The sequence below is a fragment of the Schistocerca piceifrons genome, chromosome 1 (assembly GCF_021461385.2).
Source record: "Schistocerca piceifrons isolate TAMUIC-IGC-003096 chromosome 1, iqSchPice1.1, whole genome shotgun sequence".
NCBI classification, from domain to species: Eukaryota; Metazoa; Arthropoda; class Insecta; order Orthoptera; family Acrididae; genus Schistocerca; species Schistocerca piceifrons.
In genome coordinates, this window is record NC_060138.1 from 153,518,152 (window position 1) to 153,537,304 (window position 19,153).

At 40.5% G+C, this 19,153-nt stretch overlaps 1 protein-coding gene across 3 annotated transcripts in view; it reads right to left on the reverse strand.

The window, feature by feature from the left end:
- Nucleotides 1-5,752: 5,752 nt before the first annotated feature.
- LOC124784021 (inositol polyphosphate 5-phosphatase OCRL) overlaps nucleotides 5,753-19,153 on the reverse strand; it is a 95,583-nt gene continuing 82,182 nt past the window's right edge. For all 3 annotated transcript variants that reach the window (XM_047254066.1, XM_047254067.1, XM_047254068.1), the window contains one exon: nucleotides 5,753-8,458. In XM_047254066.1, the coding sequence (XP_047110022.1) occupies nucleotides 8,298-8,458 (161 nt within the window). In that variant the 3' untranslated portion in view covers nucleotides 5,753-8,297. The remainder of the gene's footprint in view (nucleotides 8,459-19,153) is intronic.

Genomic DNA, 19,153 nt, shown 5'->3' on the forward strand with positions numbered 1-19,153 from the left:
TGAGGGAAGTTTGAGGACTTGTGAACAAATCACAAAACAGGGTTGGACTGTTTTACTGCATTCTCTCTACAGCTTTGACCTAGCTCCACTGAACTGCCAGCTATTTGGGCCGTTAAAAAATAAGATTTGTGGACAACATTTTGAGCATGAGGAGAAAATTATTTGCAAAGTGACCAGAACAAAGACTGGTACCAAAAGGGCATAAACACCCTTGTGCCTTGCTGGAGAAAGGCCATAGAACTGGAAGGAGGTTATGTGGAAAGATAGTGTGTAGATGAAAGTCTTTCATGCATGTAATTTTCATTGTATGGAGTAAGTAACAGTTTCAGGGAAAAATCTGGGGTATTAATTTCTGGGTAACACACTTTATCTTTCATCTGCTGTCAGCAGGTTGAGGGGGGAGGGGGGGGGGGGGGTAAAAAGATGTGTAGGAACTTTATTGACACATATATTATTTGGTGTAAAGGATGAACAGAAGTGTGAAAGTTATAATTCCGATAAATTAGTCATTGCAAAGCTACAACTGGGATGAGCAATTACACAAAACTGATAACAAAGGACATGGAATGAAATTAACTACATCCTTTTCAAAGGAATCATCCTGTCACCATAGTTGATATATGCAAAATCTAGACTGGGATTTGACCCCCAGTACTTAACCACTCAACCTCCTTGCTTAGGTCCTTCCTAACAAGGCAAAGGCATCAAATAAACATCAAACAGTAAAGGTAAAATGTACATAGAAAAGAAGAGATTTTCCAAGTTAAGACTATCATCTCTCATTTTTTGGTTAATGCTTACCAGCAGCCCAGTATTGAGTACTCAAGACTGAACAGAAGAAAAGAAAACTTATGGAGAAAACGTAGCGTACATTATTGCACTATGCACCTTGTAAACTCCAACACTGCTCACTCAAACTAAATTTCTGTGTTTATCAAGGACCTGCACAATGCCATACCAGCCACTTTCATTACCAATGCAAAACTTACCACAATACCTTAGTGCCAGACTCCTGTCTAAAAGCTTCAACATTGAACTTTGGTATCACAAATTTGAGGCAGGCATTTAACAGAAATGCTGCCACTGCAGTGTTGGCGATAAAACATAATTTTTCATAATTTGTTTATTTTGTACCATTATGTGAATGATGTCCATTAACAAACATTGCAGAATAAATATTTGGCTTTTTTTATGTCAAAGGGTAAATATGAGAAATATTGAATCAGGTTCTGAAGTTTATAACAAATTCATGTTGTTGTTGTTGTTGTTGTTGTTGTGGTCTTCAGTCCTGAGACTGGTTTGATGCAGCTCTCCATGCTACTCTATCCTGTGCAAGCTTCTTCATCTCCCAGTACCTACTGCAACCTACATCCTTCTGAATCTGCTTAGTGTATTCATCTCTTGGTCTCCCTCTATGATTTTTACCCTCCACACTGCCCTCCAATACTAAATTGGTGATCCCTTGATGCCTCAGAACACGTCCTACCAACCGATCCCTTCTTCTGGTCAAGTTGTGCCACATATTTCTCTTATCCCCAATCCTATTCAATACTTCCTCATTAGTTATGTGATCTACCCATCTAATCTTCAGCATTCTTCTGTAGCACCACATTTCGAAAGCTTCTATTCTCTTCTTGTCCAAACTATTTATCGTCCATGTTTCCCTTCCATACATGGCTACACTCCATACAAATTCTTTCAGAAATGACTTCCTGACACTTAAATCTATACTCGATGTTAACAAATTTCTCTTCTTCAGAAACGCTTTCCTTGCCATTGGCAGTCTACATTTTATATCCTCTCTACTTCGACCGTCATCAGTTATTTTGCTCCCCAAATAGCAAAATTCCTTTACTACTTTAAATGTCTCATTTTCTAATCTAATTCCCTCAGCATCATCCGACTTAATTCAACTACATTCCATTATCCTCGTTTTGCTTTTGTTGATGTTCATCTTATATCCTCCTTTCAAGACACTGTCCATTCCATTCAACTGCTCTTCCAAGTCCTTTGCTGTGTCTGACAGAATTACAATGTCATCGGCGAACCTCACAGTTTTTATTTCTTCTCCATGGATTTTAATACCTACTCTGAATTTTTCTTTTGTTTCCTTTACTGCTTGCTCAATATACAGATTGAACAGCATCGGGGAGAGGCTACAACCCTGTCTTACTCCCTTCCCAACCACTGCTTCCCTTTCATGTCCCTCGACTCTTATAACTGCCATCTGGTTTCTGTACAAATTGTAAATAGCCTTTCACTCCCTGTATTTTACCCCTGCCACCTTTAGAATTTGAAAGAGAGTATTCCAGTCAACATTGTCAAAAGCTTTCTCTAAGTCTACAAATGCTAGAAACGTAGGCTTGCCTTTCCTTAATCCTCCTTCTAAGATAAGTCGTAGGGTCAGTATTGCCTCACGTGTTCCAACATTTCTACAGAATCCAAACTGATCTTCCCCGAGGTTGGCTTCTACTAGTTTTTCCATTCGTCTGTAAAGAATTTGTGTTAGTATTTTGCAGCTGTGACTTATTAAACTGATAGTTCGGTACTTTTCACATCTGTCAACACCTGCTTTCTTTGGGATTGGAATTATTATATTCTTCTTGAAGTCTGAGGGTATTTCGCCTGTGTCGTACATCTTCCTCACCAGATGGTAGAGTTTTGTCAGGACTGACTCTCCCAAGGCCGTCAGTAGTTCTAATGGAATGTTGTCTACCCCTGGGGCCTTGTTTCGACTCAGGTCTTTCAGTGCTCTGTCAAACTCTTCACGCAGTATCATATCTCTCATTTCATCTTCATCTACATCCTCTTCCATTTCCATAATATTGTCCTCAAGTACATCGCCCTTGTATAGACCCTCTATATACTCCTTCCACCTTTCTGCTTTCCCTTCTTTGCTTAGAACTGGGTTTCCATCTGAGCTCTTGATATTCATACAAGTCGTTCTCTTATCTCCAAAGGTCTCTTTAATTTTCCTGTAGGCGGTATCTATCTTACCCCTAGTGAGATAAGCCTCTACATCCTTACATTTGTCCTCTAGCCATGCCTGCTTAGCCATTTTGCACTTCCAGTCGATCTCATTTTTGAGACGTTTGTATTCCTTTTTGCCTGCTTCATTTAGTGCATTTTTATATTTTCTCCTTTCATCAATTAAATTCAATATTTCTTCTGTTACCCAAGGATTTCTACTAGCCCTCGTCTTTTTACCTACTTGATCCTCTGCTGCCTTCACTACTTCCTCCCTCAAAGCTACCCATTCTTCTTCTACTGTATTTCTTTCCCCTATTCCTGTCAATTGTTCCCTTATGCCCTCCCTGAAACTCTGTACAACCTCTGGTTTAGTCAGTTTATCCAGGTCCCATCTCCTTCAATTCCCACCTTTTTGCAGTTTCTTCAGATTTAATCTACAAGTCATAACGAATAGATTGTGGTCAGAGTCCACATCTGCCCCTGGAAATGTCTTAAAATTTAAAACCTGGTTCCTAAATCTCTCGGTTCTAGGCGCTACAGTCTGGAACCGCGCGACCGCTACAGTCGCAGGTTCGAATCCTGCCTCGGGCATGGATGTGTGTGATGTCCTTAGGTTAGTTAGGTTTTAGTAGTTCTAAGTTCTAGGGGACTTATGACCTCAGCAGTTGAGTCCCATAGTGCTCAGAGCCATTTGAACCATTGAACCTAAATCTGTCTTACCATTATATAATCTGATACCTTTTAGTATCTCCAGGGTTCTTCCATGTATACAATCTTCTTTCATGATTCTTAAACCAAGTGTTAGCTATGATTATGTTGTGCTCTGTGCAAAATTCTACCAGGCGGCTTCCTCTTTGATTTCTTAGCCCCAATCCGTATTCACCTACTATGTTTCCTTCTCTCCCTTTTCCTACACTCGAATTCCAGTCACCCATGACTATTAAATTTTCGTCTCCCTTCACTATCTGAATAATTTCTTTTATTTCATCATACATTTCTTCGTCATCTGCAGAGCTAGTTGGCATATAAACTTGTACTACTGTAGTAGGTGTGGGCTTCGTATCTATCTTGGCCACAATAATGCGTCCACTATGCTGTTTGTAGTAGCTTACAAATTCATAGAATTCTGAAATTGTGCTTTGTTTGTCAAGCTGTCCTTATTTTGGTAATGGTTATGTGTACCTCATTTTATTCACCAATGTTCAAAGCTTTTTGTTAGATGGTTTCTTATAAGCTACATTCAATTGACCACATGTTGTATATATTAAAAAGATCATTTATTAAGAGTTTTTATGAATGGAACTATGAGGTAGAAAACTATACATACAATTAACATTGCCAGTTGCTGCTATATAAATTTAAAATTGCAACTGAAATTATAACAAAAGGAGAAAAGGTACATCATATGACTTCAGATAACAACGTTCCACAGCAGTTTATGGAAAATTTAACACAAAATGTTTTTTTAGATGATACAGACCAACTGAATATGAATTCAGCAAAGTGTTCTATAAAATATATTGACGTACATCACAACAATGCTAGCCCATTATTGCAAAAAGATGACTAGAAATACTACACAAGCAAAAAGATACGGCTAATGGAAGGAAGACACTGTGATAAACAATGGAAGGAGTAAACAATACTAAAAAAAGATGGCAATGACAGTATGGGTGTGTTGGGAGGAGGGCATATAACCTGTGAGGAAGGACACTTTAAAAGCTTAGTGACTATTTCGATCTTGTTTATATATGTGTAGCCCACTACATGTCTCAACTACATGGCACGTACTTTAACTCCTTCCACTGTTTGTATTCCATTGAGGACATTTAAGTATTTCACAAATTCAAAGGTTCTAAGTATAAGAAATAGACAAGGAAGCTATTTTAAAATATTTGAAGTAGGAAGTGCACCTACAGGTCATTGCTGAAATGTACACACAAACACCAAGTAAAATGAAAGTATCATTACTGCCCATTTGGGAGAAAGGTGAGAGGATAACTCAAAACAAGGAAGTGTTTTGACAACATCGGCATTTCATGTATTAAATGCATTCATCACATCCAATATTTATAGGAAGATAAGTAAAGAATAAGAGGGTCCAAAAATGGATTTTTTAAACTAAACAAAGAACGTATAAAATGAAAAAAATATTCAACTCTCATGGATAAACAAACTATGTCAAAGCAACACAGTAATATTCAAATTTTCTGTGTGTATTCTTAAGGAGTTCTTTGGAATGTATACTTTCCCATCTACATTACTTTCAGTTGCCTTTGTCACCATTGTTTATTGAAATCTTAATTGGGGTATTTTAGTTGACTGTTCATGCATCACAAACTAAAGTATTTACAGCAATTTAAAGAGTTCTTGCTTGCTCCTACAGTATTTCTACAGGCTACACATTCTCCAGCTAGCTGTATGTGGACCACTGATCAGATCCCTCCCAATTTCATTTACTGTGTACTGGAAACAATATTAACAATATAGAAATACCATTATACAGAAACATTTCAAATGACTAGATTTCTGAGTGACAATTTTTTCAAAATATTTAAATAATAATACTACATTCATTTTATAAATATTCTAGTGCTTCATCCTTCTAGTAGGCCACCATTTAAAACCTAATATATACTAATATAATAGAGGGAAACATTTCACGTGGGAAAAATATATCTAAAAACAAAGAAGATGTGACATACCAAACGAAAGCGTTGACAGGTTGATAGACACACAAACACACAAAATTCAAGCTTTCGCTGAAGCAACCATTGGTTGCGAAAGCTTGAATTTTGTGTGTATGTTTGTGTGTCTATCAACCTGCCAGCGCTTTCGTTTGCTAATATATCCTAAAACATAACTACATATGCACAAAGTATGATTGCTTTGGCTATGTATAAAACTGATGTGGGAGGGGAGAGGAGACATTGTTTCTATTGTGTCAGAGAAGAAGCAAATATGTACAGGCGCAACATAGAACTCCTCTCTCTTCATTGCAGTTAATCATGCTGATGTTTTAAAATGCCTTGTGTGTTGGTTGGATGGGTTCCTTTGCAGAAAGGTGACAGAGCTAATGTGAGAAACACTCTGCTCTTTCCTTCCCAAATAAGTGAACGATTTGTTTCACATGGAATTTTTATTTAGTGGAAAAAATATTCTTATGACTCAGTGATTTACATGTTAAATGTCCATTATGTATTTAAAAGCAAAATAGAAATGAAAGAATGGGAGGTGGCATAATTCCAAGACTTCAGAAAATTGCCAAAAAGTGAGTGTACATAGCCACAGTCTATGGTGAACTGTTGCTGCACATTTTAACTATGTTTATAACTGCACTCACACATCAGGTCAGGTTCGTGAACAATTAATTGCATTTTATACTGTTGATATGTTCTCATATAGATTGTGCATCACATTGTGACAGATTTAAATATACTCTCGATTAGGGACTATTACGTCATTGGAAATCACCGAGCTCATAAGAATATTTTTTCCACTAAATAAAAATTCCATATGAAACAAATCGTTCACTTATTCGGGAAGGAAGGAACAGAGTGTTTCTCACATTAGCTCTGTCACCTTTCTGCAAAGGAACTAATCCAACCAACACACAAGGCATTTTGAAACATTTTTTACTGAGTCCATTATACGGTGCAACAATGAGTTCAAAACGTTTTTGGTTCTGGAGCCATTAATATCAGAATTTTTCCATGGCATATCAAGTCAAACTATTCATCTATCTGACAGCTGATGTGAGAAGGCTGGTTTAAAAATATTATAATAAATGAAACACTTTAGATTCGCAAACAATACATACAGTATATCCAACATTAATATCATATTCTGGTGGTGTCCTGTAGCACAAACGTGATGCTGCCGCAGCACGCAGTTAACAAATCTCTGCACTATAGTATACAAATAGATAAATTTAATTGGAGAGTCTAAGATGAGACATTGATTGCTGCTGAAAAAACCTTGTATGACCAGTAAAGCAGACATGAGTAAATGATGACTTTAGTTTTCCACTTAGCTACAGCAAAGGTCTGGTTCACAAATGAGCAAATGCAGAAGTGAGTCAATTGGTGGATGTATAAATTGCAAAGATTCAGTGAGGGGCTAGGTAAAATAAGGTTTAAATGTCTCATTATTACACACATGTGAACTGACACAGATAAATTAACAACTTGCAATATAATTCTTTTGAAACACGCTCCAACCATCAAGGTAAAAAACACAAGAATGATGTTCAAGGAGGGTTATGGTAATATCTCTCTCCATTGAGGCAGTCCATGCTGTAACGGTTCCCTTAGAAGAACAATATGATTAACTGATGGAAGAGAGTATGTTTCACACAATTCTTCAGACATTAAGGTCAAACATCATCCTAAATTATGACTCCACTGTCACTTCACCATCCATTACCGCAATACACCACACCAAGCATTTGTGGGAGCTGTAGAGGCTTTATACTGGGCTCTGATCCTCACACTTGAAATTTCAGAAAAGATGACAGAGGAAATTATAATAAAGCTGTGGCATAAGGCATTTAATGATTTGGCATTTGTGTCTGCATATGCATACTGACACACAGGTAGAGCATTTAAACAGCTAAGTACACACTGTTAAACAAACCAATTTGTTTAAGACTAAAAAATTTGGCATATCATCGTACTGTAATTTTACTCGGAAGAGCTGTTGCAAGATATATTTATATGTACAATTTTCCATAATTTATACACTGAACTCCAAACTGCTTCTTCATAATATCTAATAACAATGTCACTCTTGGTCATCATGCACATTGTAATGGGTCAGCCAAATCCATGTAATGACATAACTCTGCAGTTTCCAAATTGAAGGACTAATCACTCCATGGATGAAAATTGTCAGACTTACTGTTACATCCAGTGCACATCATTATCACATGAAAATAACCATACTGGCTCCTGCTTAGGATAAACAATATGTACTTTTGAAGGAAATAGTACAACAATATGCAGTCAAATTACAGTTTTTAATACACGGCAAGAATATCAGTTATTCTAGGATAACTTTTTCTGATATTTAATTTCTCACTGCAGCATAAACTGAAACTGTTTTATTCTATAGTGCAGTACATGGTACTGCTTTACATATTTGCTTCTTCTGTACAAATAATTGCACATTAAAACACACACATGCAAGAATTTCTTAATTAAAATAAATATGCAATCTAAATATTAGATAACAATATATATAAATATGTGCAAGGTGGGTCCACTTTAATTTGAGTATAACTGCTTGTAAGTACTACACATTTAACAAATGCAAAAATAAAAAAAGTTTCATCGACCAAGTATTAAATCACTTTGGTCATTCACTAGAAAATTGTAAACAAAATTCGCCTTCTTCCTGTCAAGTGCCTGCTGATTTGTCCGAACTCTTGAACTCAAATCGCCACGACTACGTGGTGGATCACGTAGGAAGATTGTCCCAAACAGTGTGGCTGAAAAAATTGCAATATGTAAGATTTTTTGTAATGGCCTTCACACCTCACAGATTTTATTCTCATCTTGGGTTATAATTGGAATAAGTTACCTTACTACTTTTAAAGATCTTTTTCAAACTTAACACAGTGATTTTATATTGAAGAGCTATTACACTAAATAATAATTAAAAAAAGGTATAATGATTAAGTGGATACTCCACCCTCTTCAAGTGGTTTTTTTATTCTGTATAGATATATTGGGGATCAGTAAAGTGAAAATGGGATTTTTTTAAGGATTTCAGGGCAGATGAATATAGGGTAATATCAGTAGCGCCAGACGATGAAATGGGGGTAGGATAATCATGAATAGGAAGGTACAGAGGTAGAGCAGAAAGTGAGTTATTGTGAGTAATCCAATGAAAGGATTATGCTCACCAGAACAGACAGTAAATCAATACCAACAACAACTAATCAGATATACATGCCAAGGTTCCAAGCAGAAGATGAGAGAGAGAGAGAGAGAGAGAGAGAGAGAGAGAGAGAGAGAGAGAGAGAGAGAGAGAGACTACATGAAGGTACTGAATGTATAATTCAGTACGGAAAGGGAGGTGGAAGTCTAATAATCATTGGTAACTGGAAAACTCTAAAGGGGAAGGAATAAAGCACTGTGTTATAGGAGAATATGGGTTCGTTAACATGAATAAGAGAGAAGGAAGACTAAATTCTGCAGTAAACTTCAGCTTAATGGCAAATGCACTATTCAAAAATCACACAAGGTCATGGTGAACCCTGAAAAGATCAGCAGACACAGGAAAACTTCAGCTGGGTTACACTATCATCAGACATAGATTCCTAAATAAGATACAGCATTGTAAGGCCTAATCAGCTCATAATTTATAAATGCTGAAAAGTATGCTGAAGTTCAAGAGAATTATCAGAAATAATCAACGCCAAAATAAGGGAGGTACTGGAGTACTGAAGAATGGTGAGATGCATTTGAAGTACTTTAAGACTGTAGATACTGCAATAAAGAATACCACAAAAGGTAGATCAGTTCAAGAAAAATTGAAATCTCAAAAACTAAAATGTCACAAGTTGGTCATACAGTTGTAGATATACGGAACACAGCTGTTTGTGAACATTTCAGCTTCACCGAGTTACTGCTGTGTCAGATTTGTCCATCTTGAGCTTTTGACAACTCCCTACATCATCACCAGGATATTTCAATGTCTATGACTGAAGAACATTGGTAGTAATGCCGATTTCTTTAGATAAGTGACTCGATTTATCTGTCGCCTTTCAGTGTCAAGCATCAATTTCCATGCACCACTAAGGGTGTAACTGCTGACTCAGTTAAAATAGCTGTTACACATTCTGATGTTAACACCTTCATGGATGACACAATCACAGTAAATAGATGCACAGAATAATATTCTGTTTCATCATACATAATCACGTGCCTGTTCACGAGGCTACAATTTGGAATAGCAAATCTGAGAAAATCACAATATTTTCTGTGTTGTTGGTGCTCTTTGCAGTCTCTGAAATCGGTGGTATTGACTGACCAATCCAAATGCTACCACATGCAAATTCCATGAACACTGAGACTGAGGCTGTCTTTTCCTGGGTGCAACATCTTTAAATTTTCTTTGAATACCTTTTTTTTTTTTTTTTTGGGGCACAAAAACTACTACGGGCATTAGCGCCCAGTCTGTGGCTTAAAAAAAATAAAAAATATGGAAATCAGCAGCAATAGGAGTGAAAATCAAAAAGTGGGGAAACTAAAAAACAGAAGGAAAGCTAAGAAAACCACTATAGAAGAGCTTCAAATGACCGACGTCGTCTCACTGACACCACTGACACTAATAAACTCAAGGACGCAATCGGCTGAGTGCGTGTCATCTCCTAAAATGGAAGATATATCAGGCGAAATCTATAGACGGGCGTGTAGCGGAGTAAAATAGGGGCACTCAAGTAAAAGATGTCTCACAGTTCAAGGGGGGAGGGGGGACAGGATTGCCACTTAAAAGATGTCGATGGCTAAAAAGACAGGGAACCACGTGAACAGCAGGCTGAAGAAGAGAGACTGCAGCCTTGGCCACTATATTAGCCGCCTCATTTCCATGGGTACCAATGTGTCCTGGGATCCAGAGGAATACCACAGACACCCCCCAAGTGGAGGCAGTCCTGAATCCAGTGGACCAGAGGATGGACAGGGTAAAGAGCTTGGAGACTGAGGAGAGAGCTGAGCGAATCTGAGCATATAATATACTATATCCGCTGATGGCGACGGGTGTATTTGACAGCCTGGAGGACAGTGTAAAGCTCTGCAGTAAAAACCGAACACTGGTCAGGAAGCCGAAATTGATTAGGGGTGTTGCCAACAATATAGACACTCCTAACACCAAATGATGTTTTTGAGACGTCAGTGTAAATAAATGTGGCATCCTTTATTTGTGCGCATAGAGCAGCAAATGCCCGACAATAAACGAGAGAAGGGGTACCATCCTTGGGAAGCTGACAAAGGTCACGGTGCAGGCAGGTTGTCAAAAAAGTTTTAGGAAATTGGAAGGAAAGAGAATGTAGCAGTTGACGGAAGCAGACTCCCGGTGGTAGTAGAGAGGAAGGGTGGCCTGCATACCCTAAATCCAAGGAGGCATTGAAAAAAAGGTCATGGGCCAGATTAGCAGGCATGGAAAACAGATGGCTAGCATAGCAACTCAGAAGGACAGCTTGCCGATAGGACAGCTTGCCGATTGGACAGCGAAGGGTCAGCAGTCTCAGCATAAAGGGTTTCCACAGGGCTGGTGTAAAAAGCTCCAGATGTTAAATGCAATCCATGGTGGTGGACAGAGTTGAGACGCTGAAGAATAGATGGCTGAGCAGAGGAGTAAAATATGCTTCCATAGCCCAATTTCGAGAGAACTAAGGCGCGGTAGAGGCGGAGAAGGACCACTCTGTCCGCTTCCCAGAAGATAGCATTCATTCAGAGGAGATTGTGTTGAGGGATCGCAGACAGTGAGCCAAAAGATAGGAAACTTGGGAGGACCAGCACAGTTTTCTGTCAAACATAAGACCCAAGAATTTAGCGGCATCCGCGAATGGAAGGTTGACAGGGCCTAGATGTAGGGAAGGCGGAAGAAACTCCGTACACCACCAAAAATTTACACAAACGGTCTTACTGGGAGAAAAGCGGAAACTGGTTTCGATGTTCCAAGAGTGGAGGCGATTGAGACATCCTTGAAGACGTCGTTCAAGAAGGCTGGTCTGTTGAGAGCTGTAGTAGATCGCAAAATTGTCCACAAAGAGGGAGCCCGAGACATCGGGAAGGAGACAATTCATAATTGGATTTATGGCAATGGCAAACAGTACAACCCTTAGCATGGAGCCCTGGGGTACCCTGTTTTCTTGGGAGAAAGTACGGGAGAGAGTTGTGTTCACTCACACTTTAAATGGGCGCTCTGCCATAAATTCAATAATAAAAAGGGACAGCCGACCTCGAAAGCCCCAAAGAGAACAGTGTGTGGAGGATGCCTGTCCTCCAACAGGTATTGTATGCTCTCTCCAGATCAGAAAATATTGCTACCGTTTGGCATTTCCTGAGAAAATTTTTCATGATGTAAGAGGAGAGCACCAAGATGGTCAACTGCAGAACAATGCTTTCAGAAACCGCATTGGGCAGGTGTTAAAAGGCTTCAGGACTCCAGCCACCAGACTTAACAGCAATTCACCATATGCTCCAAAACCTTACATACACTACTAGTGAGAGAAATGGGGCGATATCTAGAGGGGAGATGTTTGTCCTTTCCAGGCAAAGGAGGTAATGCAGACTATGGTAGGATAAATGCAGCAACATTTGGATGTGGATACCATCTGGTCCTGGGGCAGAAGAGCGAGAAGGAGAGAGTGCGTGTTGGAGTTCCCGCATGAAGAAAACAGTATTATAGCCTTTGCTATTTTGAGAGGAGAAAGCAAGAGTTCGCACTTCTGCTGCACATTTCTTTGGGAGAGAGGCTGGCAGGTAATTTGAAGAGCTCAAAATCTCAGCAAAGTGTTGACCCAATGAGCTAGAAATTGCAAGGGGGTCCAATAAGGTATCATGTGCGACAGTGAGCCCAGAGATTGGGGAGAAACTAGACGTGCCAGATAACCGTCGAATTTGACTTCAAACTTTCAAAAATGGAGGGAAGATGTTGAAAGAGCTAGTAAAGAAGTCCCAGCTTGCCATCTTGCTGTTGCGGATGACGCGACAGCATCACGCACCTAACTGCTTATAGTGGATACAGTTGGCCGAAGTGAGATGGTGGCGGAAAATGCGAAGAGCACGTCGCCACTTACATATTGCGTTATGGCTTGCCTCGTTCCACCAAGGAACCAGGGGGTGCTGGGGCAAACTGGAGGTGCGAGGTATTGAACGTTCTGCGGCTGTAAGAATAACTTCTGTAACATGAGTGACCTGATCGTCGACACAAGGAAAGTGATGGTAATCGAATGCTGCTAGAGACGAAAAAAGTGTCCAATCGGCTTGGGCAAACTTCCAGCGTCTCGGGCGCATAGATGGCAGCTGTGGCTGCAATTTGACACATGGAAAACTGTCACTCAAGTGTGTATCAGCAAGAGAGAACCATTGAAAGTGCCGAGCTAGCTGAACAGTACCAACCGAAAGATCCATATGAGAGAAATTCGATGTGGAGGCAGACAAAAATGTAGGGTCCCCAGTGTTGAGGCAAACGAGATCCACTTGGTGGAAGACGTCAATCAATAGGGAGCCTCGTGGACAAGGACGCGAAGATCCCCCAAGGCGGGTGGTGGGCACTGAAGTCCCCAACCAGCAAATAGGGGTGCGGGAGTTGACCAAAGAGATGAAGGAGATAAGCTCTTGTCATCGGTGTGGACGATGGAATGTATACAGTACAAAGAGAGAAGGTGTATCCAAAAAGGGAAAGATGGACAGCGACAGCGACAGCAACAGCTTGGAAGGAACTGTTTAAGGGGATTCGGTGATAATGGACAGTATCATGGAGAAGAATCTTAAGTCCCCCATGTGCTGGAGTGCCATCAACAGAGGGGAGATCAAACCGGACTGACTGAAAATGAAAGAAAACAAAGCGATCGTGGGGACACAGCTTTGTTTTCTGAAAACAGATGACAACCGGCGAGTAGGATCGTAAGAGGATCGACAATTCATCCCATTTGGCTCTAATGCCACGGATATTCCAATGGATAATTGACATAGGGTGGGCAGAGAAGGGAAGAATCTTACCACGGTTGCTCTCAACTCGACTGCTGAGAGTCGGCGGCTGACAATGTGGAACGGCATTCAGCCAAAGGCAGAAGATCCTGATCCATAGGTTGTTCGGGGGCAGCTCCTGCCACCAGCAATCGGCCGGTTGATCGGCCGCCAGCAGTGCGCCTTGGCGACACGGAAGACGGCCAAGGGGGTTACCGTCAGGTGACACTGTAGATGAGACACGCCTTGGCGGAGAAGGAGAGGAACTTAGTTTCTTATGAGCCTTATTGGAAACAGGACATTGAGATGAGGGAGGAATCGATGGTTGTGAAGTTGGGGTACATAAAAAATGTTCGCGAGTAGGCTCTTTTTTTGGAAGTCCGGGTGTCTGATTTTGGGGCTCGTGATTTAGCACAAGCCGATCAAGGGTGAGCTGTGAGCAGGTGATAGTGTGGAGGTTGAACGGGCGATCTTGGCACTGGCCAATGTGATGACCGTGGCGTTTAAGGTGAGATAACAAGTCTGTGTGGCTGCCTCCCTAGTAAGCCAAGAAGATGCAAGAACAGTGCTATATTTACCTGCTGGAGGCACAGTGGGCTTTCGATTGGCGAATAACTTCCGGGCAGCAAATGTAGACACCTTTTCCTTCACTCTGATTTCCTGAATAAGCTGTTCAACTTTGAAAATGGGGCAATCTCTAGAGGAAGCAGTGTGGTCACCCATACAGTTGATGCAATGAGAGGATGGAGGTGGACAAGTACCTTTATGGGCATCCTTGCCACACACAACACATTTGGCCGGATTGGAACATGACTGGCTGGTATGATTAAACCGCTGACACCAATAGCAACGCGTAGGGTTGGGGATGTAATTGAAACTATCTAACAGCCCGCTTTAATGTTCGATGGAAGTTGAACTCTGTCAAATGTCAAGAAGATGGTACGGGTTGATACCAAGCCCTTGTCAACCCTTTTCATGACTCGATGTACAGCCTTTACGCCCTGGTCAGACAGGTAGTTTTGAATTTCCTCGTTGGACAATCCATCAAGTGAGCATGTATAAACCACCCCGCGTGATGAATTTAAAGTGCGGTGCGCTTCCTCCTGGACAGGGAAGGTGTGTAGCAGTGAAGTTCACAGCAATTTTTGTGCCTGGAGGGCACTGACTGTTACCAACAACAAGGTGCCATTTCGTAATCGGCAACAAGACTTTGCAGGACCTGCAATTGCGTCGACACCTTTCTGAATAATGAAAGGGTTGACTGTGGAGAAGTCTTGACCTTCGTCCGACCGAGAAACTACAAGGAACTGTGCCACTGATGGAAGAATTGTCCGTGGCTGAGACTCATTTAACTTTCTCTTGTGAGCAAAAATTGTAGACATAGAGGAAACCATTACGGAAGCATCCCCCATGATTACCGGTGTCTCTGATGGCACGCTCCTGCCTTGTGGGGGGGCCCTATCTGTGGGCACTCCCGCCTTAGGCGATTGTTCACACCTCCCAAGAAACGGATGGAAGGTACCAGCTCAGGTAATAACCCCTCCCTGGGCCTGGCCGTTCCCAGGGGATACATACGTGTCCTACCTGTCTACCCGGGGTGGGGAATTACGCGTTACACCATCACTGGCTACACTTGGGAACGCATGGGTCAGCCTTGAGCCACGCATAGGGAGCAAAGAAAGAGAAAGGGAGTAACAAAGAAAAGGAAAGAAGAGAGGACTCAAACGCCGCAGCGGAGAAGAGGGTAAAGAGAAGAGGCAAGGAAAAGAGAGGGACAAAGGGAGGACAGAGACTTTCCAGCATAGAAAGCAAAGAAGAGAGACTGTCTTACAGTTACAAGTGTTTGTCTCCGGACGTAGGCACGAAACATACTCCCATAGGGGGAGAAGGGGAAGGGAAGAGGCGCAGGTGGGGGGGGGGATGGGGAAGGATGTGGAAAAGGAAGGTACGCAGCCCAGAAAGGAAAAAGAGCCGCACTAGCTTGGGGTCTCGTGCTCCCCACGCATGTAACAACAAAAAGAGTTGTGGACCCCCCTGGTGGGAATTGAATACCATGTCTGCCCAGGACTCTGCCTATTTTATTAATTGCTGTAGCTTCAAAGAAAGAAGGAATGCTATGGGCTGATCACCTGATTATTGAGTATCTCAGTTTGTTTCTTGAATGTGAGATCTCGGAATCCATGTGTTCTTTGCCATTGTTTACTTTATTTATCAGAATATTTAAAACTGCTCCTTTATGGGATGGACGAAGTTTGTTTTGTGCCCTGAGATATACTTCTGTATGGCTCGCTTTCCAGAGAATAGAGTGCCCTAGCTGACTATATAATTTTCGTTGAAGCAGACCTCTAAAAATGGTAATTTTCCTTCTCTCTCCATCTCACCTAATCAATGAACAGGTGAATTGCTTCAATTTCATGTGACCAAATCATAAATGTGTGTCACACACAGCAAAACAAACAAGTTAGACAAGGAGTTTAATTTCACGTGCGTGTCTCAAAGTGCTCCATAAAGACATTGCCCACTGCTGGAGACAACAGATTTTCCATTAGTCATTTCATTTCATAAAATCTACCTTTATATAAAAATGTGTGGTTGTCGAAGTATGGTGAAAGAGTATGACAGTCTGGAGAGGGAAGTGGTCCAGTAGTAACTTACGTGTCCTCCACAGGGACTTTTGAACAAAGAGACCACATCCAAACTAACAGTAATTTCACCTCGATTGGTTCAGATCTGTTTGTGACCAAAAAATTTGAAGAGTTTTTAATATCGTGTTCACAGTGAATAGCAATTGACTTACGTAATGTTATAAGAATATTGTGAAAGGATAGTTGTTACTCACCATATAGCAGAGATTCTGAGTAACAGAAAGATACAACAAAAAGACTGACTGAAACTGAGATTTTGGCCAACAAGGCCTTCGTTGGAAACACATACATACAAAAATCAGATGGATAGCTCAGGCACTATGTTTACCGGAAACCAACTTATTTTGACCTATATCTTAATGCACAAAGATCTCATCATCTAGCCCATAAAACAGCAGTTTTAAATATGCTGATAAATTAAGCTAAAATTGCCTGTGCAAAGGCACACATGGGTTCTGAGATAGCATATCTAACAAACTTATTCCAGGAATTGCTATAATTATTCAGGTATTAAGTTAACCATGTCTAAGAAACAAAAACAGAGATAATCACCAGAAGCTGATCAGTCCGTAGCAATCCTTCCTTCTCCAAAGCTACAAAAATCAAAATAAGCAGAGTCCTGGGCAGACACAGTATCCCATCCACTTTCCAATCACACAAAAATAGTTAAGAGAGATGATAAGCCCATAAAAGACAACCTTGGTCTCAGTGTTCCCGGAATTTATAAACTAACTCATGAATGTGGTACAGTTACACCAGTAGTCAAGATGAGTGATTTCAGGGGGGGAGGGACCAACAACACGGGATTTCAGCAAATCTGTCATTTCTGAACACAGCCTCATGCATGAACACACGATTATGTTTGATGAAATGGAAATAATATCCCAGGTATCCACCTATTGCGATTCTGTCATCAGAGGTGCCATTGAGATCAGAATGTGCAACAGCAACTTTACCACAGTCAGCAGCTACACCCTCTGTAGGGTGTGGAAATGAGTGTTTTATGCTGCAAGGCAACAGATAAATCAACTGAGACATCCACACTCTACGAAATCAGCATTGCTACCAATGTTCCTCAGTCACAGACATCAACATAATCTACGACAGCATACGGAAGTTCTGTAATGACTCTGCCAACTAATGTAACTAATGGCTTACTGGAATCTACTGATGACAATGACAGAGGTAGTTTTCAAAAGCACTAAATTGACAGATCTCACACAGTAAGAAATCTGTTACACATTTGTTGAAGAATGTCGTCGTGAAAAATTACGTTGCCAAATACTTCAGCTGATCGAAAAAAGAAGAAGCAAATGTTCATCAATACAAGTCATTTCAGAATAAAATAAACAGGAAGAGCAAAACAACCTTCCATGAAATTAGAAGCATTAAGAGTGCAGTCTGATTTCCACTGTTAAGACCCAAGAAGAGAGAGCAGATAGGAGGAGAAAGTACACTGAAGACTTCTACTTTAGAGAGGAACTGTTTGGTGACACAATTGCGAAGAAGTGGGAATTGATATGGAAGACATAGAGGATCCAGTATTGAAATCTGAGTTTAACAGAACAATGGAATACTAACAATCAAATACGGTGGAAGGTATATATAATATTCCTTTGGACTTTTTAAAATTCAGGGTTGCCACAAGTTTTCCCAAGTGAAATTCCCTGACATTTCCCTGATTTCCAGACAAATTTTAGCATTTTTCCCTGACAAATTTTGAGATCTCAATGGTAAGTAAAGACATAAGTTGACAAAAAAAATTTAAGGACTTCTGTATTTCTAAATGTGTGAGCAAAAAATCTTAGGTACTAAAATTCACATCTTTTGTAATGAACTGTTTTCAGATGGAGAAAGAAAGCCAAGATGGTATGTGTTTCATCAAGATCACTGATGTTATTTTATGTCAATAAAACAAAACCCACTGTGTTATGTTTTATTTGACAGGTATTGTATGATCAAGAAATATGTGAGTACATAGTGTACTGACTGCCTGTAACTGCCATGATTTTCTTCTTCTTATCACCCATACTTTCCAATATATAAACTACTTTCAGTGCCAAAATATACTAAAATAAATAAAATGTCTACAAAACACCACACTGTACCATGTACTTGCGGTGAGACAGTTGCAATTCCTGAAATCCATTACCCATGCCTTCTGACCTGCCAAGGAGCATCAGAGTCCAGGGTCTATGGATAAACCACAAAAATCCACCACATTATGCCACACACAAACAGACCTGGTCTGCGAACAGATCTGTGAGACTAGATACGCTGGGCAGGGAATGTACATTAGTGGGAAACAATGGGCTTTAGATCAGCATGACTGGTCCATTACAGTTACCCACAGAAATAGCCTGCAGTTTTGGCCTGTAGTAGAAGTCTACTCATGTGACCAGTTATTCACATGTCTCAGACACCATGCTGAGGAAATAAGATGGGTTAAGTGGGGAGAAGGGAAAAGAGAGGTGGGAAGTGACAACAGGTTATAGAAAAAGTAGGAATAGGACTTTCTCAGACAATGTTGTTGTGAATGTGGAAAATAGATTTGATCTGTTGCCACAGTTGGAAACTGATGAGCCACAAGCAGATGTAGGAGTAGACAGGACACAACAAACTTTCAGTAAGTGTTTGAAAAGTAAGAAGTCAGAATACATTGTGGAGAAGAAGATGAGGAAATTTTTGTTGTTACGTTGTTTACACGGTAGAGGTGTTGGCCAACTGTTGTAGGATGAACTAACGTCAGGTTACCGGGTCAAGTTTTTTTTAAACCTAGTGCAAGTCTGGGTCAGGTGATAGAGGATGTAGGTTCACTTTGCAAAGACTTCACAAAGG